General features: G+C 40.1%; 1 protein-coding gene across 1 annotated transcript in view; it reads left to right on the forward strand.

The window, feature by feature from the left end:
• Positions 1–20,024: 20,024 nt before the first annotated feature.
• The window catches only part of ARSJ (arylsulfatase family member J), a 43,927-nt gene continuing 37,818 nt past the window's right edge, over positions 20,025–26,133 (forward strand). The window contains exons 1-2 of the mRNA XM_062574830.1: positions 20,025–20,063; positions 21,001–21,386. Of these exons, the coding sequence (XP_062430814.1) occupies positions 21,010–21,386 (377 nt within the window). The 5' untranslated portion in view covers positions 20,025–20,063; positions 21,001–21,009. The remainder of the gene's footprint in view (positions 20,064–21,000; positions 21,387–26,133) is intronic.

The raw sequence follows: 26,133 nt of genomic DNA on the forward strand, positions 1-26,133 counted from the left end.
ACAAGGTTCATCACCAGGAAGGCAGAAGGCCTTTGTTTGCTCAGCCTAACCTACAGGGAAACATGAGATGAAGAATAGATATCCCAATAAGTGAGAAGTTGTCAGGAGTAAGGATAGATTTGTGATTTATTTCCTATGGCGAGATATGAGTTGTTACTATTACTTAAAAGCAGAGAGTTTGTAAAAACTTGGTGATAGAGCCGTTAGGTATGAGAGCCTGCTCAGAGTGAAGTAAGTAACACAGGAAGAAGTTTGAAGTCGGCGGGAAGACACCCAGGGGGGCTAGCCCCACAAAGTGCATGGGAGTTGCTGCAACTGAAGGGAGAATTTGCTGTTTCTGCGTGGTGCCTAGGGAACCTTCCAGTTTCTCTCTCCACTCACTTCTGGAGATCTCATAATTCCTGTTCAATTTGAGACTCCTTTTCTAGCAGTCACTTTTGTCTCCTTCCTTATATGGGCTTTGAAACTTTAATTTGAGGTATTTTTAAATGTACAGAACAGAATTGTCAAAACCACCTCAGTCTTATTTTCAAAAAAAGGATCCAACCACTAGGAGGTTTGTTAAAAATAAAGCAATTGGGTCATAAGTGCCAAGGACCTCTTTTTCTAAACAGAACAGCAGGACTTCGGAAGGCATTGCCCCAAAAGTACCTTGCAGACCCAGAGTGATGCAATGCCGTTATGGTTGTTCCAGAGTCCTACTGTAACTCTAATAAAAAAGAAATGATCCTCCTTTGAAAAATCTCCCTTAGGTCAGTGATCCCTTCACTGTAGCCCACCCATGACAAATTGCAGTTTTGTATGGCTCATTGGAACCTGCTCAGTCTCCTGGAGGGTATTAAATTTACATAAAGGAGTGACACAGTGAAGGCAACGTTTGCCGTCTATGAATTCCATCTATTCCACTTTCTCCTGCTTACCCTGTTATTTGAAAATTGAAAGCATTTAGTTGTGTTTCTAGCAGAATCCCCAAACAGTTTTTAACAAATGTCAGTACCAGCTAGTAGCACTAATTCTTCTCTAGAGGCCTGGAAAACTTTGCAATTCTGTATGCATTTACTAATTCATCTGGCAAAGTAAAAAGCTTTCATTGTTTCCAGAAATTAAACTGTATCAACTCAGAACTTCCTTTCGTTTATAACTGATCTGCTTTTTCTCTTTAAATAGTCATTAAGTTAGTTTTTATCTTTGACATAATACTTTTTTAGTATCTGAACATCTTTATGGCTTTCTTCTCTTATTAAGCAGAGAGTTCCAATAAACTTTTCCTGGGTCCCAAGTTAATCTTTTAGCCTATGAATATAACTAGAGAAACTCTTCCATTTTTTTATTCCTTTTGGTTTGCACATCTCTTCTCCTTGTATCACATTTGAGAATCAGTATACATATAAAAGCTTTTACTTCTTAGATGATGCTACTAATTACTTCTAATTATTATTTCATTTTTACAGTATTTAAAAACTAGGATAAGTCTAGGATTTCTTCTACATGTTTTTTTAGCAGCATCCATGAACCGAAATGTGATTCACACTGAATAATGATGACGCTTATTAGTTTGTACTGTCGGAACATCTAGTTGGTCCCCATCACTCAAGAATTCTGTGTTCAGACCTCAGAAGCAAACCCCTAAATCCTAGCTCAGTTTTTCAGCCATGTTTCTTCTTTTCAATAGCATGGGCTGGAGAAACTGCAAAAGGAGAAAAGAAAGGGGGAGAAACATGACTGCTATTTAAAGAAAAGTACTCCCTTTGCACTTTTTTACATTCCTTTCTTCCTCACCTTTGCCAAATGGAGTCTTAGAGCCCATGCTTGTGTTTCGGAAAGCAGAGAGAAATCATGCTGAAATGAAGTGCATCTGCCAGAAAAGAGAAATAAGAATAAGGCCAAAGACTATCCAGTGTTACTTCTGCTTGAGTTACACAATTTTACATCAATAATGCAGCAGAGGAAAACATCATTTGACCTGTTTTAATTAGGCAGTACTAGTTGGGCTCTTTTCTCCTCTCATTTGCTTTCCTTTTTGTTCAGCTTTTTTCTAAATAATCTTTATTGCTTAGTGAGGAAATTTTGGCCAGCATTAATTTCAGTGATACAAATGTAAATTCTGCAATTTGTTTTACTGCATATTTTCTATATTGTAAAATGTCAAAGTACCCAACCCATTTCTAACCCATTGGCAGTGAGGGGTAACCCTACAAAGGCATGAGCTCTGCTCCTGCCGACAATTGCGTGCATATTTTGCTTAACTCACAAGTTTAGGGTAGAAATTTTGAGCGTATATGCAAGCACTTGCAGGATCAGGGTCATAGTTAGTGTGTAGTAATGGAGATCATGCAGAACACAGGTCTCATTTCATAATACTCATAGGTACTGTTAGAGCCAGCGGGGAGAAGATGGTTCCAAATGCCTTGAGGCAGCCCTCATGCATTGTGAAAATCTTTATTATGCTGACAGACATCCTAGAGTTACATATGTACTGAATTACTACATTGCACTGGATTGCTACATTTCTGCAAATCACAAATGTGTTTTCTGATTACATCAATGTTTCTCTGTTCCTGTTTCCCTTTTTGTAGGTGGCAGTAACATGGTACACTTAAGAGATTGTGCTTATGTATTATTTTCCAGATAAGCTGTACTGTTTCTTCTATACTGGTAAGAGGCTCTTTTTACAGCCTGTATTAAAGATGACTGTAATGTTGTTTTTCTTCAGTTAAATATCACTCAATTAGACATAGCCATATTGTATTTGCCAATCCAAAGCTCAGATATGCTGAGACAGTAGAGCAAATTCTGGTCACATTACTCAGAGCAGTAATTCCCAAATAATTAGTTTGTCATACTAACTGAAGTATCTGTGTTGTGTCTCACTCATAAGCCACGTAATGCGTGATATGTACTTAAAACACTGCTGCTGCATAGGAAATGCAAAAACAGAAATCAAAATGTTCAAGTGCAGTAAGGAGTCAGCAACATACTTATCTGTTTCCAGATCTTCTCATGAAGTTTTTCTTACATTTCTAGTATAAGAAAAATCTAGTTCCTTTCTTAAAACTTTTACTGGGTAAGCTAGAGAAACCCTCTGTAGTGCATCCATGTGACATTGCATGGTGCAGTGAACAATGTGTTAGAAAACCATGCCTTTTTCATTTGCAATTGTGCTTATCCTAAAGTTTTTGTCACTCTAGAGATATGATCAGAAACTTCATGACAGTTGTTGACTACATTGTTTTGCCAGCAGATTTCTCTCAGACCTTGCTTAAGTGGATTTCTTAGTTTTTCATTTCAAATTGCTTATTTGTTCTTAAACAGCAGTTATTTATGTGCTGCTTTTCTTTTCCCCGTGTTTTTCCCCCCTCTTTACAAACAGGAATATTACTGCTTAAAAGCAGGAATGTGGGTGGGTCTTTTCCCCATTTTACTTTTTGGCTGACTTCTATCTGAGCTTAAGCAGCTTTTCAGGGTGTAGTTCATTCTGTCAACTGTGCATAGTGCTCACAGTGTTTAGTGAATTTTATGTGCACAGGAAATTTACTATTGGAAAATAAATTAACCTGAATTCATTCCAGCATCATTCAGCTAGTATATATTTGCATGTGTATCTGTTTGTTCTTGTGTTTTGCCTATGTGAATTCAGTTTTCATATTCATAAACTGATGCACAATTACCATGGAAACAGCAATATTCATACACATGCTAAAATCAGTTCAGGACATGTAGAGCAGTTTGCATCAGTATCCAATTACCTTTGCTTCATGAAGAATTTCTCTAACAAAGGAAATACATCCTTAAGCAAATCTCTATGATCAGTGCAGTAACAAAAGAGGAGACAAATTGCTTGCAGCACAATGTGTCATGCAGGTAATATCCAACAGGCTAAGTGTTCTAACAGAAAAAATACTGGTGCCAATTTTATTTTAACCAGTTAAGTTATGTTGAGGGTTACTGTCCCATGCTGCTACCCTTGGCTTTGTATAACTAGAAAACTGTTTACAAGTTGAAAGTGCTTTCATAGTTCGCACTATTTGTAGGTGAATAGCTGGCAAAAAGATCATTAATTAAAAATACTTTAAATGCAAAATGTGGGGAAAGGTTATAAGCATAAAACAGATTTGGCTTGCTTAAATCTGCAATAGATTTTTGCATTTTAGATTCTCCAAAATGCAAAATAATCTTGTTCAGGGGTCACAAGCCCAGCTGAGTTCTGGATCTGGGAGACTACTTCACTACTATGAAAGTCAGCGCAATAACATCCTTCTCAGTGAAATCCCACTGGGAAGGTCTTTCTTCTGGATGATACTATCCTAGAGCCCATGACAGGTTTGGTTGTAGCGGAGGTGGGGTTTTTTTCCCCCAAGTGTAAGCACTCACCTCCATTGTTTTCTATGCGGGAAGACTCACTATTCTTAAGGTGTAATTGGCAGTTACTCAGATAAACAACGTGTGAAAAAGCGTGAAACTGAGATTCTAAAATTGTCCAAAATGTTATCACCTGACAAAACCTTTGTCAAAGCAGTTGCTGTATATCCATAATACACAGCTTGCCATATCATAGCTTTTTCGGATTTGTACTTCTTAATCATGTTAGGCAAATTACAGAGTTCCAGGAGCCTAACTGGTGACTAATGGCTCTTTACAAGGCATAGAAATGACTCAAAGAGAATTTCTTGCAGAAAATAGATGGGGTCGCAACAATTCTAATAAGAAAATATACTCATTTTCTTGCTAAGTTTGCCCAGTTCAGTAAGTCAGGATAATCTATTCACATGATGTAACCTGACTACATGGGAGAAAAACAAGGAGGGAGCCTCAGTCAACTGCAAAAAGTTACAAATGAGTTACGTTAGGGTATCTTGGCAGTTTTTAGATGTTGGTATGCATCTGAAACGTTTTGGAGCAATCTAAATCAAATTAAGATTATTTTAACTTTTAACTACAAGTGACCTCATAGGGAGTTTAACTAACCCATTTTAACATTCTCAGCTGCAGCTATTTCAGATTGAGTTTTCTTATGTATTCCTAAGCAGACAGCTCTTTGCATATGGTATATAGGAATTCTGTTGTGCAGCAGTCTGTGGAAAGCATTAGCAACAAACAGGTGAATAGAAAGGATTGTAATTTGGAAATCTTGGAGTTATATCGACAAACTTTCAACACCTTTATGTTACATGATACAAAAGTCTCCACCAAGCATAGATTGCTTGTTACTACAAGATCCAACCTTGCACACTGAGATCTTTGAAACTTTTACCCCAGTGAACTCTTTTTCTGAGTATTATGCCGTACATTGCAAACAGTAAATTTGGATCAAAGCTCCAGATCAAAGTTTGATCAATACAATACCTTCCACTTGAGAGTTAATATATCCACAGTATTAGTCATAAAATATGGAAGGTGACTGATTTTCCTATTTTGTGCCACTGAGCATGTCCAGCTCATTCCACTTTGTCTGTGGAATTAGAACCTGCAAAGCATATTTGTTTGATGTATTTGAAGTAAGCCGCCTAAAAATAGAACTGAAGATTTGATATTTATTGCTAATAATTTTGAGAGGTCTGCTTTAACTAAGAGATTAATCTGGTTTATTGTAAATCAATAAAAGAATGTCTTCATCAGTATGGATAAAACTAAACGAGGGAGCAATAGACAATGGAGTTGGTTGCAAGGAATGTTGTAACTGAAAAGATCTCCTGGGTTTTTTTGGCTCCAGGTTTCTGACCTAAGAGGCAATTGCATTTTACAGTCCTATTTCTATAGTTGCCAAGTTAGTCTTTAGTCAGTGACAGTATGTATGTTGGGCAAACGCAGCCCTCCCTGCCTTTTAGTAAGCAACTTGTGTGATTTGTTAATATACAGACCACGGTTTTTACATCCATGAGTTTAAGCATCCAGATAATATTTTTAAGAACAAATTGTCATCTGTGCATTCTATTCATAAAATCAAAATATATTTTGGAATAAGCATACATTCATTTACTCAGTGTTTATGGTTTATTTTTTTTTGTTAAGTGATAGGTCACCTAGAGAATCATATAGCGTGTCTTCCTCCTTGATTGTTCTAAACCTAATATTTTGCTTCCATCTAAAACAAATGTCTATTTTTATCATTAATACTGGCTATCACCTTTGAATTTTGCTTCTCATAAGTATTTGTTTCAACAAAACTCCACAGAGAGGAATGCAAACAGAAGGTATAATATGGCTAAATGCTGTGCTGCTAGATTTTACAATATTATCACAAACTGTTTACTTATAGACTCAGATCTGTTGGAAATGAAGAGAGGGACATCAACAGAGATTGTTCATTGTAAAAATAGTATTTTTCAAGCTTTTTTCTTAAAAAAGAAAAGGTTAAAATATGATATATTAAAAACTCAGAATTCAGAAGGCAGATAAGATCCAAAATGTCTTAAACAAAAATGTATTTTAAAATGTCAGGAAAATTAGGTGCCTGATCCATGACTTGAAGACAATATGGCTTTGCCAATATTATAAATTTCTATTAATAAATTTATTATTGTTTGCCTTGGAGACAATATTAAAAGGAATTTCTTGTACTGATAAAGAGGCAAAGCTTGTAACTTAATATCTCTTTTCCCCAAAACAAAAGGATACAGCCTTAATGTATGTATAAGTATACAGAATCACAGACATTTCTACATGTCAGAAAAAAAGGTTTAGATGTCTTCCTTCTTGATTCAGGTATTTCATACAATTTTATTGCATAAAATACAAATTTTATATTTAATTTATGAAGATGCAGTAGTGGAAGCTTAGCTGCACATGCCATTACTGGTGTTCACAATTCTGAGTTTTTAAGGTATCATGAGTTATTGGTCTTATAGTATGGATAAAAGTTTCTTTGGAACAAAGAGTTTAAAAAATCAATGGAAACAGCTATTCTTTATTCGTATTTCCTATGTATATACATATATGTATATATATGCGTGTGTGTCTGTGTGTAGTGTGTGAGTATATAAATGGGTGGGTGGGTGTACAGATATACAAAGATTGACCTAGCGTCAGCTGGACATTATTTAAGGTTTGAAAATAGATTTTACCAAATAGATATAGTTGAAATCTGTTCCTAGAGAAAAAATGTAACTCACGGATCAAATAGACTGCTAGGCTCAATTGAGGGCATGACAGTTCCTCAGTTATTTTTCTTTTCCTCTGTTGCATGAGGTGATAGTTTCTGTTTCATAGCATTTATAAGGCCTGCTACTGGGGAGCTGACAAAACAAATTAAAAAGTAAAATTCATTGTATGCCACGGCATTTGCTTGAACTGCAGTATCATGACAGTGATAATCTTGACCATCCTTGTCTAGTGGCTTGTAAATCATTCCAGGGGCCTTAACAATAGCTTACTAGAGAGAAGACCTTTTCCATGGATTTCTATGGATTTTGCTTCAGACTTTCACCATCCATAGGTGCTGTGAAACAGAGTGTGCTTAGTTGCTCACTGCAAAGTAAATGATTTTTCCTGAGACTGTATTTGGGAAGCTACCTGAAGTTGTCACTACACCTCCATCTGCTCACACAAGGATGGTTGCACAAACCCTTCACTCGTCTGCAATCTGTGGCACAAACCCGAGTATTTACTATGAACTCTAAGGAAATGGCAAAGAAATATGAGATTTCTGTTCTACTTTGTGAGCAGTTCTAAAAGAAAAAGAAATGGTTGATCTATGGAAACATATACAGATTTCTAACAGTGTATGCTTTGAATGTTCTCTCGATTGCTTTTTCTGCACAGGATAAGCATTTACCTCCCTGTGTAACATGCAACACCGCAAAACTCATTAGGTAGCATAAAAGTATTACTGTTCAGTGTAGAAAAAGATTTGTCCCTGGTGGGACTTAGCTTAATGATATTGTCAGTAGTACAGAGCTGGCAATGAAGTATCTGCATGGGTAATTAATCCCAAATGGGAAGGCAAGGAGACATGAGGTTTTCATTTCAATTACTCCCTATCTGTGGTGGAGGAAATGCTAACCCACCTGGGAAAGCAACTTCGTTTTATTGCAGGCCTGTGTCTATCTAAAGTCCTCTTGCAGGAATTGGCCGGTATACAAATGGGTCTTATGCAGCGCTACTTGCTTGCTCAGAGAATGAAGGAATAAGCAATTAATGAGAATTGATAAAAATGATCTGTGCTGAGGTCAGAGGGCAAGATAACAGACCATACCGATGAATCCCAAATTTGTTTTAATAGTAAAGCAAATCTTTCTTTCAGTGACCTTCCTGCAATAGGATTTAAGTTTCCCCTTTCCCCACAGTGTTTAGTTACTTGCAAGGATGTTTCAAAATGCCTGAGTGTAATTGAAAAGACAGCTTGATGCGAGTCATTAAACATGCTTGACAGCAGTTTGGGAGGAGGGAGGGACTGTTTGGAGGAGATCGGTGGGGCTTCATGCATGAGCATGGGACAATGCTAGGGTTGTAGTTAATTAATCCAAGCAGTGCTGGGTGTAAAATTACCCGTGTAGAACACCGATGAGGGTTCTGAAAAAATTCTCAGTTTATTACATTTTCAGTTTAGGCAAGTAGGGAATAGTATGTTTTCATAAATTTCTGGCAATCATCCAGACCTAGCTGAAATCTTGTTTAATATATGAAGTTATTGCTAACTTCTAGAAGATTCATGAATTCCCAAAGGAAGTGATAGAAACCCACTACCCAAAAAATTCAAGCTTATTGTCATTACTTAAACTATAATAATGCCTCAAGGCTCTAATTTGCATGACATGCTCTTATACAGCATTTCTGCTGGCTCTTATTGCCCTCTGTAGACTCTAAGAGGTCACGTTTTATGCTTTTTAATTACTCAGTAAACTTAATCAGCAATTTTTGATTGTCCTAATATTCAGAACACACTGCTGCCTATAGGTTTTACATATCTGCATGATCCAATACACTGAATTTCATTCTGGACGACTTTTACAGTACAATTTGAGGAGTGCATTCTTTTTCTTCATCATCTTTTGGTTCCTAAGCAACATTTTTTTCTGCTCTATGGCACAAAATTCACAAAAGGTCCACTGAATACCTTAAGTAATTTGTAGTGTTGCACAGGGTTTTTAAGAAGGGTCTTGTTCCAATGGGCTTATTGTAAGCTGGGGTCTCACAAGGCTATACCTGTACAGCAACTTTAATGCAGCTTATGTGTAACATACATATCTCCAGTTACATCACATATCTGTGCCCTATGTTGTCACTGTATAAAGACAGATATGTAAGAAAGGTAGGTAGCCGTGTTTCACCTTCCTGGAAGAACTGGCTAAAAAAAGTGTTAAAAACCTGCAGTGTGTACAGTCGTTCACATGCTGCAAGTAGTAACCGGGTAAGACAAATACGCCATAAAGTCATTACAAAAAGACAGTTGTAGCTTAGATGCAGACTGGATCTTGCAGGCATTCTCTCCAGTTCAGACCTGAAGCATATTGCTTAAATGGTACTATAGAAAAGGCTTCGGGGTGCATTGCTGCTACCCCAGCTGCGGCTAGGGGACTCGGTAAAGAGGTCAGTTTGTACTAAGGAGCAATCCTGCAGCTTTCTAAGGAGCAATAAAGCCCCCTTCCTAACCACGTAAACAGTAAGTCAAGGACATTGACACCATAATACAATAGTAAGTTGTGAATTCATAATAAGTAACAGCTGTTTTGAAATATACCGTGTTCACCTGTGCTTAGTGATTTTTCTTTTAATATCAAAAATAGATTTATAGTACATTTCACCTTAAAGCCTTGAATTTTTTTTCTTTTATCATGTTCTGTTTCTTGCTATGTGTTTTGGGTATGTGTGTGAGCGGAGAGTTTATGAATGGGCATGGAATACGAGTGGTTGGCTCATGGACGGGGCAGTGTCAAATTCAGAATAGAAATAAAATACAGACGTTTATGACTGATACAAACTGAAACAGTATACCAGGCCTGTGACGAATACTCTATAATAATAACTTTTAAGTTAAGACGGGGCCCTTTTCTAAAACATACACTCTGTTGTTCAGATAGGCATAAATTCAGGAAAGTTATATAGCCTCTATTACATAAACAGCTACATAGACGATCATGATGGGCTCTTCTAACTTTAAAATCTATGAATAAATCTGCCTTCAAGTCAAGTCACTGGTTGTTGTAGTCTTCAGTAAGTGCAACTATGACCGATTTGAAAATCTCATTAATTCACTTGTAGTGAACATACAAAACAACTGAAAATTCTTATCGTTATGTACTTGTACATAGAAAGCTAGTGTTACTAGAACATACTGGTTCTGTTGTGCTATCAAATAAGCAATGATTAAGCATGTATTTGTGTCTCAGCACTAGAACAAGGGGATTTGTATCCTGAAAAGATATATTTTTCACTTTTTATCAACAGACTTTTTAACAGATTTTAATCAGAGCATGGAATGACTTCTGTATGAGGAGAGACTAAATGAGGAGAGAGACTGGAAGAGTATCATGCTTATTCAAAAGTACTGAATGTTATAGGGAAGATGTATAGGGGAATGTCATTCACTCTTTCATGCAATACAGGAAATGGGGATGCTTAGCAATCCAGGAGGTGGTAGTTTTCAAATAAACAGAAGACAGTGTTTCTCATAGTACATTAACCAAATTGTGATAGTCATGCCAAAGGTGCCTGTGAGATCAAAAATATAAGCAGGTTCAATATAAAGCTATATAATTTCCATTTCAGTCACTGATTATGATGCAACCTCTAACAGTGGAAATCCCAAAACTACTGGTTGCTAGAAGCAATCCAGTACTTCGACAGGAGACATTTGTTAGTAGCTCTAGCTGAGGAGGAATGGATTAGATCAAGCTTCTTTGTTTCTTCCACTAGGGCTTTTTATTGTCCTTATGGAAGGAATGCAGTCAGTATTTTTCTAATTTGACTATTAGTTCTGCTTTTTAATTTAGTCCCATTGTTGGTGTGTGAGTAGTTCCATCACTGAAATACACAGATTGCATCTATAGTTTATTTGCAAACACTTTTCTAGGATAATGACATTCTAGCAGTTAATAATTCCGAACTAGAAACCAGCTGAACTATGTGGGCTGCTTAGAGCCAGAGGAGTATGGCATTTTGGGGGCAGGGGGAGGAGAGGTCTTTTTTCTTTTTTAATGAGAAAAGAAAAAGAAGAAGAAAAAGTATTAGCAACTCAATAGCATTTTCTTGTAAAATCTATGGTCTCTATACTAACTTTCCTCCTGAAATTTATAATTAGTAATGTTAACATTTTTGTGTTAAAAAAAAAAAAAGACAATCCCAGAAAAAACAAAGGAATTGTCCTGTTTAATGCATTTATCTTAATTTCATTCAGTGGCTAGCTGTAGTCCCCCTCCAATCCCACTGAGGGACAGTTCTTGGCAAGAGTGTGGCAAGTTGTTTTTTCTACCTACAGTTAAAGAGAAGGAATGAAATAGGAAGTGGCAAGAAAATTAAGCATTTTACACAACTTTATTGCTTTATTTCTCATCAATTTCCAGTAATCTACTGGAAAAAACAGAATTGTCAGTGCTGAAACAATAAGAAATAAAGCTTAGAGAAAAATTAGAAAATGAGAATGAGAAAATGATTACTTTTTAACTCTCTACATTTGTATATTAAATTGATGGTCAAAATGCAGAATTGGCATGTATATGCCATATAAATCGTTGTGGCCCAAGATCAATTCCCTGTATTCAAATGATAATAAATAATCTGAATAATATTGTCCTACTAATCCATCTGAGTCCTGTGACAATGCTGCCAAGGAGAAGAAAGTTTGATTCTTTTTTTTCTCCACTTGCAAAAACAATATTAAGGTATTGAGAATGGGGTAAAAGGAGGCACTTCATCAAGTACTGCATGAGAACAAGAGCCCAGCAAATATTCTCTCATGCTTTCTTAGCATGTTCTGTGAGAACTTTTCTTAATTCTCCATGCAGATAAAAGAAAAATATATCTATTTATATACAACTACTTAGAAGACACATGCCCCAGGTATGCTCCCTCTGTCATCAGTACGGAAGCAGGTGCAACAATTTAAGAAAGTAAATCATTTCTAGTGTCAAATTGCCTCTAAATTTCTGAGAAGATTGGCACAGGAACCAAAGAACCAGCATTCCCCAGAGCAACTGCCAGACAAAAAAAAAAAAAAAAAACTTAGCTAAAAGTAAGTGGTTTCAGAGAATCCATGTGATGAAAGAGGAAGGCAGGTTATTTCAGACAGGTGTGAGGCTGTAAGAACTGTAGTTATAAGAGTACAAATCAAAAGAAAAGAAGAGCTATTACTGCTTTAAGCTTTGGAAAAATGCATGCTTTTAAATTCCCTGTGGGTATTACTGGCTGGTGCTCTATTCAGTAAACATAGGCAACTGCTTACATTTAGGTCTGCAATATTTTTTTTCTTTGGTTAGTCAATATATTTTTTAGTATTAGCGTAGAATCCAAGAACTGAACATGAGTCAACCCAGCCAAGTGTTTTAGCCAGTCAGTATAGTACAAAAAATAAGCACAACTGTGATAGTTCCAACTGGATCTTTTAAATATAGTTTCCCTCCTTATCTTTTTATAGCTAGAGAAAGCACTAGTAAAAAACAAAAGTCAAACTGATGAATTACAGAATTTCAAAAACACATACATCTATAAGTCCTAAGTTCCTTGTGCTGTTGTAGTGCTCTAATCGAAATGCTAAAAAATTGCAGCCAGTGACTTTTAACATCATGCTCGCCATGCACTCTCCCGAGCTTCAATAGCACAAACCAAACTGTGCTCCTTCTCTTGTGTGAGGTGTCTGAGGACCGTTATCTGGGCTGTGATCATTCCATTTGTGCATGGCCCTCCCATAGCTTTTCTGAATGGCAAGGCATTTTGAATTAAATGTGAAAGAGGAGAAGAAGCCCCTCAGGTCAGTTAACGCTGGCAGCTGGGTACAGGAAGGAAGGTGGGCAGCACCTAGTGGGACAATCTGCACCCACACACGGGACCATCAGTCAGCATGCACATAGCTCCAGGCTCACTACAGTAAATGCTGTCTCCTGGCCATCAGGTATATCAAGGACTACTTAGATGAAGGAGAAGTTGAAGAAGGAGAGAAGAATGCTCTCAGAAACAAAAGATACACATCCATAGATTAGTTATCTTGAGGTTATATTAGTATTGTGCCATGGGCCAAAAAAAAATGATCCACTTAGTTCAATGTGCAGCAGCCTGCCTAGTATGAAAGAGCAGCAAAAGAAAACCCATTGCACTCATGTGCAGTTAGAAGATCAAGAACCTGCAGTGGATCTGAGCTTATCACAGTTTGCAGCTGTTTCCCGCAGAGAAGAGAAATTTGAGGTGGCTCCAAAACCAGTATCTTTTGTAAGAGTTTCAGCAGTTGCATAGCCTGCAAATCTTGTAGATTCCTAAGAGGCCAGTGACAAAACTATAAATAACAAAACAGATGTGGGTTGTGCCAGAATATCTGCCATCACTTTTATACACTTCCGAAAGGATGAAAACATTATTGGCTATTTTTCCAAAAGAATTAGACTGTATGGCAAAGGAAAATGAAGACAGTGAAAGACAATCAATCAGTGAGAAATCTTCTTTCCTGGTAGCCGTCTGGGTGGATGTGGGACAGTAACTACAGGAAGCCTTTATAAGTGCCAATGAATATATTTGTATGTGTTTGCACATTTATGTGTTATAACCTCTCTTTTGGTTAGGCACAGATGACTGAATTATGGGACCCTCTGAAAAATCATTTAGATTCATTTTATTTGCCAGTCATTATAAAGCATAATTAAAATTTCTTACCAAAGTAATCTCTGAATGTGTAAAGATATCTATGCATGACCTAAAGCTTGTATTTTATATAGAAGCTAGTCATCCAAAAGCCATTTCTAGTATTTAACAACTATTGAAAACATCCCAAGCCTTACAAGCACTGTGTTAGCCTTCTTTCTTCTGAAGACCATGCATTATTCCAAGTTAAAAGCATCCCTGCCAGTTAAAGCTAGCATTAGAAAAGGACAGCTTTGTTGCAGCTGTGCACCCACAACCTTGAAAGCAAATGCTTCATGCAAGGCTGCAAACAATGCTTAGAATTACATCTTGCTGCAGTTGCACCTTCTTGACCCATCTGTATTGTCAGCTTTACTGTTGTCTGGGGAAAAGATGTACTATTTTGTGAACGACAGGCAGTTGTTAAAATACTTGCAGCAGGTCATTCCATTATCCCTCACAGACTAGAAAAAAAAATCTTTACAAAGAGGAAGTATTCTCTTCTACTTAAAATTACAGTCTTTCTGAAAATATCTACCCTATTTTAGTTTCTTAGATTTATGTTGCATTAAAAGGTCATGCCTTGTCCCAGTTCTCTTTCTCTGGCCTTTCTAACCGCACAAATATTAAGACAAGTTTTAAACAAGACAGGTGACCTTTTGTGTAAAGACCTGTGACCTGGGAACACATGAAACTCTTCCTTCAGTAGTGTACATGGCAAAGAATATAAACCACTTTGGAAATTTTAGCTGCTCTCTTAGAAAGAGATTTTAACAATACCAGGCCAGAGCTTCAGAGCAAGTAACATGCTGGTGGCTATGGCAGCCTCTAAATGTTAACGATAACCTGTGTAGATCATTTAGCTCTTCAAAAACTCAGTAAAGCCAGAAAAATGTCCACACCCCTCACTCCCTACCATCCAGACTGTAGCATTAAAAAAAACAAAGGAGAGTCTCTGTCTACGCTTGCAGCTGAGGTTAAGGGGGAGCGTGAGGGAGAACCGGTGTTGCTGCGGCAGAAGGCTACCAACAGTGCTTGCACTAGGGGTGGGCAAAGTGCCTTTGGATCCAAGAATGTTTTCCATGGGTTTACACATGTTGATTGTAGTAGTATCAGAGGCCAAGTGCATGCAGACAGAAATAGCATTAACCTGCTCCATATGGTGCTAGGAAGTCTGAGCGAAGCCCAGCACGGGTAACGGGGCAGGGTCCTGCCAGCTGCCAGGCAGCAGGGCGGCCGGGGACAGCCCCCAGGTCACCAGGCGAGCTCGGGGTGACGAGGCAGGGCCGCTGGGAAGGGGATCTCTGGGTCCGGCCAGGGCCAGGCCAGGCAAGGCACCGCTAAGGCCTGCTAGTGCCCCCAGGGCCCTGACAGAAACTCTCCAAGCAAGGGGGAGAAACCTCCCCCTCCTTTTACTCCTCCACCCCCCACCCCGCACAGGGCGGAGGTGCTGTCTGGTCACCTGGATTAGTGCTGACAAAGGGACAAGGATGGGACAGGCCCTGCACAAGTCTGGGCAGTGGGGCTGTGGCTGGCAAACTGCACCTGTGGAGCTTGTTTACTTTTCAGTCCCGAGAGGTACATGAGATAGTTCTCAAGAAAATGCGTAAGGGAGCTGCTCTTGTGCTCCTGTAAAATAAATTACTTTATCCTCAGCCTCAGGGCAGCAAAATTCAAGTTTACAACTGAGAAGCCCTAGCTGTGAATGTCAGTATAAATACATAAATGCAGCAAATACATCCCCTTTGCAGATTGGACTTTGTAAGTGGTAATTAAAATGTAACTATTGTGCATAGCCACTTTAAGTTGAGGAGGAATATATCATCTCTAATGCTGCCTATCACTGAGATCTGTGTGCCTCTTTTTATTCCCATGAGGACTTTTTATGGCATCCGCTAGTAAAATGTCCCCTTTTCCCAAGGAAGTGTGCTTGGCAATGCACCACACACTGGTTGCTGTTTGCAAAAGCAGCTGTTTTAGTACGACTGTACAAATGTAAAGGCTTGGTTCTGTTTCGTTTGGGATAGCCAATGGTACCTAACGGGGGGCTTCTCCAGAACGACAACAACCAGCTCCACGGTTTAGGTTTTGTTGTTTCAGTTAATAGAGGGACTGCCATGTGCAGTATAGCTAAGGTCAAGTCCTAAACTTGTAACTTTATTGACATGAGTTGAGTAACTGCCGATTTACATCACTGAAGGCAGCTGAGATCAGAATCTGGACCTTTGCCTATGGAATCCTGCAGGGAATTGAGGAAACTCTGTGTTAAATATAGAATAACTTAGCAGCAAAGTTCTGCTTATGTCATCGAGAACCAGGGAGTAAGTCACTGATGGAATCTGATAATTCATGACTAGCACATCTGTGAATTAATTACCAAGTTCCACCAAAGAAAGCAAAGGGAATGATGTAAGTCCCATGAATCACCAAGTTTTTATTCATGCTCATAATACGCTGTTTCCAGCAATGAGTGCCTGGCAAAAGCACAGCATCCACTTGGGAAACAGAATGAAGTCCTGATTTTTCCTTCCTCAATAGGAAGACACAGTGAGGACAGTGGTGTGCAGAAACTAAATTATCAGTAAAATCAAGGATAATAGGAAGTGCATAGTTATATTTCCTGTTCTTGGAGACCTGAAGAATATTGTCTGTGTGTATAGGCCAAAGTCTGCTTTGCTTTTAATATAGTTGTAGTTAGTAAGCTAAAAATAACAGTTCAAAAAGCTGTTTTTGAACAGACAAATAGTTCTCTGGCCTCAGGCATAACCAAGAGCAGCAGTGGAATGCACATCCTGGATTGTAACCTTTTTTGTTACTGACAGCCTTGACTGGAAGGTAAAAAGAATCATGTAGTAGTCTCAGCAAATGAGAATTACCTTTCTAAGACTGAACTAAAAGAATCGTTATAATGTTATTATAGGAGCAATACTGTTTGAAACCATCTTCTTTTTCCTACAAGCTGTGCTCCCAAAACCTATTTTGCCATTTCTATTCCTGCTTCTTTTGAACTTATAGCTAGATTCCCGCTTAGGGTATGTACTTCCACAAGGGAAAAAGATTGCATCATTCAGCCCTTACATGCTGCTCACACTAGAGCTACTTGCCAGTCTCCTCTTGCACTGGAATAGCTGGCATTTGGTCTCATTTCTTTACCAGTTGGCTTCACTGGGCAAGGCAGAGCAAGATAATAACATGTGTTATCTTCCTCTTTGGAAAACATCTTTATCTGCATTCCTCAAGGTGTGTCTCATTTTAAAAGATTTTTTTTTCTCCAGAAAAGAATGTTTGTATTCCTCGTTTTCTGTTGTCTGAATCTGACGCAGTCCAGCAGCAAATAACTAGTCCCTTGGTAGCATGAAGGGAATAGGAGATGAGCTGTGATTCAGAGGGATGTCTCTGAGTCACAGTCTCCCTGGGGCCTTTCCTCAGAACAGTGTCCTCAGACAGAAACTAGCTCTACCAGACTAATTATTTGCTGTCCGTGGTAGTACTGACTAGCTCTGTCACGACTGGCTTTGAAGGAACAGTTTCATTTAGTTTTTCAGCTGCACTTTTCAGTTGCTGTGTTCTTGGGCTTATATTTGTTTGTCAAATATGTGTCAGAGGCAAAAAGGTTAGGTGGCAGCCTGATAGAAACAACTAGAAAAGGGCATGTTTAATAGCCTCTAGCTTGACTAAAGATAACTGAAGATAAGCCTTCAACTAAATTCATCCTCTTGGCACATGTTTAATTTAGTTAATTTTATGGTCTCAGTACACATAGAGACTGTATAACAAGTGCTAAAAATACATAATTCCTAATGGAATACTAAATTCAATTTTAATTACTGTGTATTTGGATTAATGTATTTATTACCCTCAAATTAAAGTATTTATGAAGGTTGTGTATTTTTTCCCTGGGGGACTTGCTACGGCTTCCACAACTCTTTTATTCCTTTCAGTGAGCATCCTGAAAGGGCTATAAAAGCCATGCTTCCAACTCCTGAGTGTCTACAAATATTTTCTTAAGTGGAATATTAATGGTACATTATCTTCCAAGGTCAGCATAGTATTTTGCTTATATAAGTCTACTTTGTTTTTTAAAAAGGGGGGGGGAAGTTAGGCATTCTGTCCAGGCAATAGTGAAAGAAGGCCAGGTTTATAGAGCTCTATAGACCCTGGCTAACAGGGTACTGCCATAAGGCAGGACAGGAAAATCGAAAGGTATGTTCTTCTACTGTCTGTTAATACCCATATTCCAAGTCCTTTGGAGAGAAACTCTGTTGCATCCACATAGTGATCTATTTTTTCTACCATTTGAACAATCTTAATTCCAAACTCTCTTCAATCTGATTCTGTAATTCTGCTCGCTGATATTAATCACTTACTTAGTAATGATACCCTGTAGCCATCCTCCTGATAATCTGTTTTGAATGTTCTTGAAATATTTTGATTATAAAAGAAAAATTATAGATGGATAGTTATAGATACAGAGAGGTCATAAGATATGGATTATAGCATGAGTCTTGTTAATAAGTATACAGTAATACCTGAAGTTTGATATCTTGCTGTTAAAAGAAAAAAATTAAGAAATAAGGGGAAAATATCTAAATTACTACAAAAATATGAATAGACTTAGCAGGTATTTAGCATTGTGCTTTAAATGCCTCTCTGGGTTCATGGCACTATTAAAGCATATGTTAAAAGGACAACATATTTTTTTTACCTTTTTGCATTAGATATATTAAAGGCAAAATACCATTACAAATCCATTTTTCATTTTACTTGTATAGTTTTCAGTTTCTGTATGCATTATTTTGCACTTGTGTACATGGGGAGGGAGAAGTGGGAGTAAAGTGAATTTGAATACAGAATTCTTGTAAAATGAATGTTATTTCAGTTGAATGTTTTACATTTTTTCAGTTTAGGTTTGGGGGTTTTTTTGGAAAGGGCTTGAGATAACATGCTATAAAACTATTCTGATTTCAGAAGACGTTCTACCCAGGAGTTCAGCTTTGTAGACTTTACAGTGCAGGTGTAAGTTTATCAGTACTATTTTCCAATGTGGACAAGCCCACAGGCTGCATATTAAAATCACTAACTCCACTTCTACTTTCATGTTCTCCCTGCTGCAGTGCTTTAAACATTTCAGTGAAACACTTCCTGTTGAATAACTCCTTCACTGGAAATTTTAGAGTGGAGACATTTCTGTTCACATTAGGTTGCACAAAATCAATTAGATTTGGCTCAAATTAAAATTCCTTTAAGACAGCATTGCTATGATTTTCTCTCCAAAACAAGGACACCAAATGCTGTTATGAAATGAATGATATTAGTGCAGGCATCCAGGCAGGCAAAATCCAGACACTTGGATTAGATTATGTTACTGAAGGTAATTAAAGAGTGTAAGGCTACATTCAACATTTAATACATAGCACGGGTATCAGTTAAGAGGCAGTTTCTCGTATCTTCTCTCTGTCCCATAAACAGAAACTTTTCTGATGCTTCCATTGGAAGCTGTACATTGGAAAAAAATATATTAACTAAGAGAACCATTATACTGAATATCATGCTGCCCTTACAGTCTTTTATGATGATACCAATAATAGGAATTTTTATTAGAGATAGCTGTTTCAGTAGCTTTTCATGTAATGCACAAGTGAATACTAGGCTGTGCAAGAGGAAAGCTGTGCCAAATGAGAAATGAAAACCTTCTCCTCTAAAAACTTTCTTGCATCCTGCAGACGGCTGTTTGGGGCAATATTGTGCAGAGAGAGCAGTCTGGAGGAGAGCAAACTACTGAGAACATACTGAACTTTCTGTACTAGAATCCATCACATTTTAAGAGGTGAAAGAAAGCTAGAAACATTCCTCAAGGAGGAATACCAGCCAACCTGTTTGGTAGCAGGGACTACCTGGAGCTCCTGGGAGCTCACCATACGGAGATGCAGCAACTGTAGGGTTTTGTCTAATTGGCCAGTTAAGAGTTAATGCTTTATAAAATCTAGTTTGAAAGTCGTTCTGGTCATGATGACTCATGTTAGACAGGTCAGACCTGCACATTTACCTCAGGTCGGTGTAATCATGCATGACTGTGAGTTTCTGCTTGCTTCAGTATCTTTAAGGACTAGGGTGAAGTTGTATGTATTTTGCAATTGCAGCATGTTCATATTTTATCCCCCCCAAAAAAAAAAAAAAAAAAAAAAAAAAAGTAGTAGTAGTACTTAAAAACTGCACATTCCTGCCATGTGCCACAGCCTTACCAGAGTGGGAGGGCTGGGAATACACGGGACTGGTTTGTGTCTGACAACAGATCCTGCACGGTGATACCTCCCGAACGCCTGCGGCCCTTTCGGGAGCGCTCTGAACAGTCAATGCCGGGGGCCGCGCACCCCCCGGGGGCGAGACGCGGGCCCGGGCGGCGGGGGGGCGGCCGGGCCCGCCGGGCTGCCCCGGGGAGCCTCCGCGGGGCAGAAGCGGGGCCGGGCGGGCTGCGCGGGGCGTCCCGCTGCCGCGGCGGGGCGAGCGGCTGGCGGGGGCAAGGCGCCAGGCGGGGAAGCGCCGGGAAGGAGGGAAGGGGAGGAGGTGCGGAGAGAAGGGGAAGGGAAGAGAGGCCAGAAGGAAGGGAAAGGAAAGGAGGAGAGAGAGCAAAGGCAGAAGTTGCCGCGCGGGGGCTGCGGGGGGGGAGCGGGCGGCGCAGGCAGCAGCGGGGTTGTGGGGGGAGCGGAGAGGGCGATGAACGGCGGCGCGGCGGGCGCAGGCCGGCCGCGCCTGCCCCGCGGGCTGCCCGCCCGTGCGCCGGGAGCCGCCGGCGGGCGGGGGAGCGGCCGGCGGCGCGGCGCGGGCGGGAGGAGGCTGCTGCAGGCGGTGGGTGTGCGCGGAGGGGCGCGGAGAGGCGCGGGGCGGGTCTCAGCGCCCGCGGGGCGCCCTCGCTGGCCCCGCCATGGGCCCCGGCCGCGGCCCCGGCACGGGCACGGGCACGCTGCGGCGCCCCGGCGCAGGCTGCAGGCGGCCCCAGGATGCTGTGAGCCCCGGCGGGCCCCTGCCCTCCCTGCCGGCCCCGGCCGCGGGCAGGGCGCCCCCCGCCGCCTCTCCCGCAGCAGCGGCTGAAGTTGGCGAAGTTGGTGGCCGCGGGGCCAAGCGGGGCTCCTCTCCGCCCCCCCCCCCCCCCCCGCCCGGCAGGCCCCCTGCCAGGCCTCCCCCGCCCCAGGGACTTCGCCTTTATCGTTATTTTTGTCTTCTGTCTCGCTCTTGCTTCAGCCAAGGTGAATGGCCCGCAGTGGGTGTACCCGGCCTCACCGGCTCTGCAAGGGGAAAATGCTGGCCGTGGGGGTGCTGGCCGGCCTCTCCGTGCTCAGCCTGCTCACCTACGGCTACCTGTCCTGGGACAGCCTCCGCTTCGGCCCCGGAGAGACGGAGGCGACAAGGACCGGGCTCAGAGAGGAGCCAGGGGCCAGCGCGCCCGGCTCGCAGCCTCACATCGTCTTCATCCTGGCCGACGATCAGGGATTCAGAGATGTAGGGTACCACGGATCGGAGATCAGGACGCCCACTCTGGACAAGCTAGCTGCTGAAGGGGTTAAACTGGAGAACTATTATGTTCAGCCTATGTGCACACCATCCCGAAGCCAATTTATCACTGGAAAGTAAGTTTACTACTTCATCATTGATCTCACCCGCTTAAACACTGTCCCTGTTGAAAAGGGCACAGGTCTCTTGAGATGAACCTGATTAGATACACCTCTGTCTTCTCCTGTAGCCAGAAAGGTACCTTTCTGATTCACTTAAAAACCTTAAACAAAATGGACTTTCTAATGTGTTCTAAATAATGAAATAGAAACTCGCTGTCTGTGAGCCAATAAGAATTCAGGACTATGAACTACCCTGTCAGAGTATTATAGGAATAGACTTACATTTGCATTTATTGCAGTACTAACATACGTGCTAGTTGTCAAGTAATGTTGCTGTTACTGGGAAGTGATCATCTGAGATTTTCTGTGCAATTTCAGAAGTAACTTACAGGAAAAGCCCTTGTTAGTGAAGTGAAAGGAAAATGCCATGATTTCTCCTATAAATTATAGCCTGCACATTGCAACAGTGGTTGCACTGAAGCTTGACTTAATATTCATTCTTTCTGAGGATTATATCAAATTTGTGAGATGATTCCATTGCAAGTCATATGTGGATGAGCTCAGGAAATCTAAAGTCTTTTTTAGGTTCCTCTGAGCTACAGTATCTCTCTTGTCATGATATAATTGCTACTTTGCAAACAATTAGAAACTTTTCTTTCACACCAGTAAAATACATGCTTCATCAAAATGCTAAAAACAGGGGATTGCTATTGTGTTGTATGCTGTTTCTGGTAAGTTGTGGTTTTTTGCTATCTTTTAAGTGAATAAGCAATTACCCAAACTAAGGGCCTTCTTACATGTGAAAGTTAGTAAGGATTAAGAGTGGGGGTGCATGCATTTGAACTGTAGGAACAGTTCCCAAGTAACTGCAAGTGTGGACACATTAATCTGGAACAAAAACGCCTTTTTTCTGTTTATCTTAACTCACTTTGACAAGAACAGGAAAGTCTTAAAAGAACAAAAACAAAATGAGGGGGAAAAAGGTATCTAGTTTATTTTATCCTTTCTTTAAATATAAACAGGAACAAGACAATGTTAATACTGCTAGTAAAAAAAAAAAAAAAAAAGCACATGTTTAAATGAAACAAACAACTGGCCTGATGTCTTGCATCTCCATATGGTAGAGCTGAACATGACTCCTGGGCTCAGTCTAGTCCTCAGACATTCTGAACTGGGAAATTTGCAGAGAGCCGACACGTTATCCAGAACAATAGTCCTCACTTTTTTTTTTCCATAGGTGGACTGTATCTTAGAAGAGAGTTTGTTCTGAGACACTCATTCGCAAGAACATAGTTGCCCTGTGGCAACTGAAGTAGTAGCTTGAAAGGGAAATTAATATCAGGATAGTATTTAATGCATTATAGTTGTCTTTAAAGTCATATTACAGTTGGAAGTAAGGAGCAATGCCAGCAGCATGTAGCCAGCCAGCTTTCTGTGGATGGTGGTTTGGGAACCCGTGCTTTACAAAGGGAACATCATGCTGTGCAGCAGTGACTCACTCAGCGGTTGCCCGAACCGTGCAATTGGCTTCCAGAGGAACCAGGATACTGTACTGGCCTCCTGGAGATTGGAGGAGTCATCTAAACACTAAAAAGAATAAAAATGAAGCAAGGAATAAAAGTAACTCAGTTTAACTATTTTGATCCTTCATTAAATATAGAGCATTTTATGTATATAAATATATATATACACACATACATAAGAAGAGATGGACATATTCTTAGGAACCTTGCTTTTTTAATCTGCTCATTGGGAGGAATAATTATGAAAATCTGCATGCTTTGTTTCTGGAACCTTTTATTGGAGAAAAGAAATTTGCTTATACTTCATTTTTATTTTCTTAATATCTGCTGGTCTAAAACCATTAGAACATTTTTTTCTTGTTGTTCTGCTTTGGGAAAAAAAGGAACAGCAGAGGGAAAAAACAGCTTTGCATGACTGAGAAATGATGAGGGTTTAATAGGTCTGGGTAGAATATTAACAAGGCAGATCCAGAAGGATACTGATATCTCTTCTGGCTGTAGATAAAAACTGGTGATAACTACTTTTAATGCTTTCTTACTAGAGGTATCATAATTAAAAATGCCAGGATTCAAAAACTTATAATCCAGCAGCAGTGCTGTGAATTCCAAAATGTGTTAGTTCAGGGCTAAAAGTCCTGCTTTTTCCACTGAAGGCCCACCTGCGATGCCACATGCTTCCCAATATGCATACCATGCTTAGTGTATTTTAAACATTACCTGATTGATCAATAAAAAAAACAGAGGAACTTATGTAAATTGGAGTCATTAGGGAATACTGACTCATGTTGCCAAATGAAAGTTAGACTTCAGGCAAAGAGACTTTGAATGTTTGCAGGCTTCCAGGCAGTCCCTTCAGGATTTATGCTAGTAAAAAAATCCTTCTTTTGGTAGCTCTCCTATGTGAGAGAGCAAGTGAGGGAAGGAGACAGTATTAAGGAAAAGTGCCAGGATTAGTTCTTTTTTCCCCTTCATGTTATGCCGTGGCATAAGAGCTGGTAAGTCTTTCTTTCTGACCATTTCTGCTCCCCCCTTGTTTGCTTTCTCATGTCCTGATCTTGCAGTTTTGGCCTACATTCTTATATTGTTTTGCATTAATTTCCACCCACATTACCTGTTTTCCCATTTACTCTCTCAAAAAGCTATTGCTTTTAAGCTAATAATAAGGCTATGCTCCATGTTTTTTTGGTTTTCTGTTTTTGTTTTTTATCTTGGGCTTCATTTATAGGTGTGGGGAAGGGTTGCAGCTGAGTTCAATCTTGGGAGCAGCAGAAAAGTGTGAGCCAGAGGGCTTAGTGCTACTTGTGATCTGCTCTTCCGGCAGGCTGCACTGGGGCCAAGGCAGGGAGGTAAGGGAAGCGGCACTGGGGAAGCAGCTCAGCGCTTGCACTGCAACTGCAAGATTGAGACTGGAGAAATGACCTGGGTGAGAGTTTGCTCTGCCTTGTGCTGCTCCTGGGACTACTGGAGTTCCTGCAGCTGGTTTGAAAACTTGATTATCAGTGTTTTCTGAACACCAGTCACTATTGTTGCTTTGTGCTGGTTTGAGCAGTGGTCTGCATATACTTGAGATATTATTGACTGGTTAGTGAACTGTAGAAAGATGGAAGGCATGGTTGTTTACTTTTTTTCCGCTCTCTCGAAAGATGTGAGTGAACTCAAGCTGTGTTCCACTTTGGTCCTCCAAATCAATTGCATTGTGTAGTACAATATTCTCTTTAATTTTCTCCTTAAAAGTAACGGGCAAATCCTGATGAACTAAATCATTTAATCAGAATAGCTCAGGATACCTAGCTTTAAGCTAGTACTGAGGTGAAAGCTACCTTTTATTGTAGTTTACACAGAAGAACATAAAAATAGTAATAGCAGCTTAGTCTTCAGGTCTTCATGGCTCAGTACCAGTTTATGACAGCGGGTAGAACTGTATGGTGGGAGAAGGGATTAAGAACAGCACAGGGATACTCGGTCTGTGTCCGGCAGTCTGTTGGTCAAATTCTTCTAGAGCCAGCTGTTGCATGTGTATTAATGGTCCTGATGAATTTTCATTTCATGAACAGTTTTACAGACTATGTTTGGTAGTAGAGTTTAAGAAGAGCTTGGTTTATTGAACAGTACAGTTATCTGACTTACTAAGGAAATTTAAGGTCATCTCTGTGTGAAGTTTTTCTGAATGTGCGTGTGTATGAGTTGATTGATGGGTGGATTGATGAGATTTAGGGTAAAAGATGGATTTGTCATGGTCAGATGTGTGTTGCTTACAGAGATAATTAAGTTTAATTATCATGAACATTGATCTCCTTTGTAAATGAAGGATTATTGAAGCATAGTTGAAGTGAGGAGGGTTTCCTAGTGGTTTTAAGGAAACTTTGAGAAGTTATAATCAAAAGGAGGAATCTTTCCTTGGACTGCTGAGATAAAAAGATTATAAGCTTAGACAAACATCTGTTTGGGCAGCAAACCCCATTGTAGTGAGGGTATTACACAATTTGGTTGTATTTGCTGTACTGATACTTACTTGATAATCATATACATAGTATCTCATCAAACTGAGTTATTTTGTCAAATGGAAATAAAAGAGGAGAAGGTTAAAATGTTTTGAATTGAAATCAACGTCATTGACTTGGAAGCAAACAGAAATACTGTATTCTGGGGAGTCAGACTTTTTAGTAAGCCCTCTTACCCTGCTTCCTGGGTGCATAATGATCTCCTCAGCTGTGTGATACAATGGTGTGTGACTGGGAAGATACCGTCTATGCTACGAGTTGAAAAAGGAGGGTCCCACAAACCTGATGGGATCTTGGACCCTTCTGTGCCCCAAGCAGGCCTCAAACTAGTTGGATTTTGGTGAGATGCCAGTCAAGGGGATGACTCTAGGTCAGATACCCTCAGAGGGTAAACTCCTGTAAAGAAAGTGAGTGTTAGCCAGGCATGCTGCCCACATCCAGGACCACTGTGCACTGACACAGTCCCAAGGTGGAGGTGTTGGTGGTTTCCACCTTCTCTGCTGTCTAGAGCAGCCTGGCAGCAGCCCACTGGGGAAACTGTTCTCTCTGGCAAGCCCATTCTCAGCACCCCTCTCTCAAAGGATGAGGGACCTTGCAAGGTTCTGCAAGGAGGATCTGGCGCAATGTAATCTGATGGGGAGCAGCTTACTGAGCAGAGATCCCTTCAGCTTCAACCCTTTAGCCTTCTTGGTATAAAACAAGTCCAACCACTGGTGACATGCCAGAGCACAAGAAGGA

Source organism: Rhea pennata, chromosome 4, assembly GCF_028389875.1.
Source record: "Rhea pennata isolate bPtePen1 chromosome 4, bPtePen1.pri, whole genome shotgun sequence".
Lineage (NCBI taxonomy): Eukaryota > Metazoa > Chordata > Aves > Rheiformes > Rheidae > Rhea > Rhea pennata.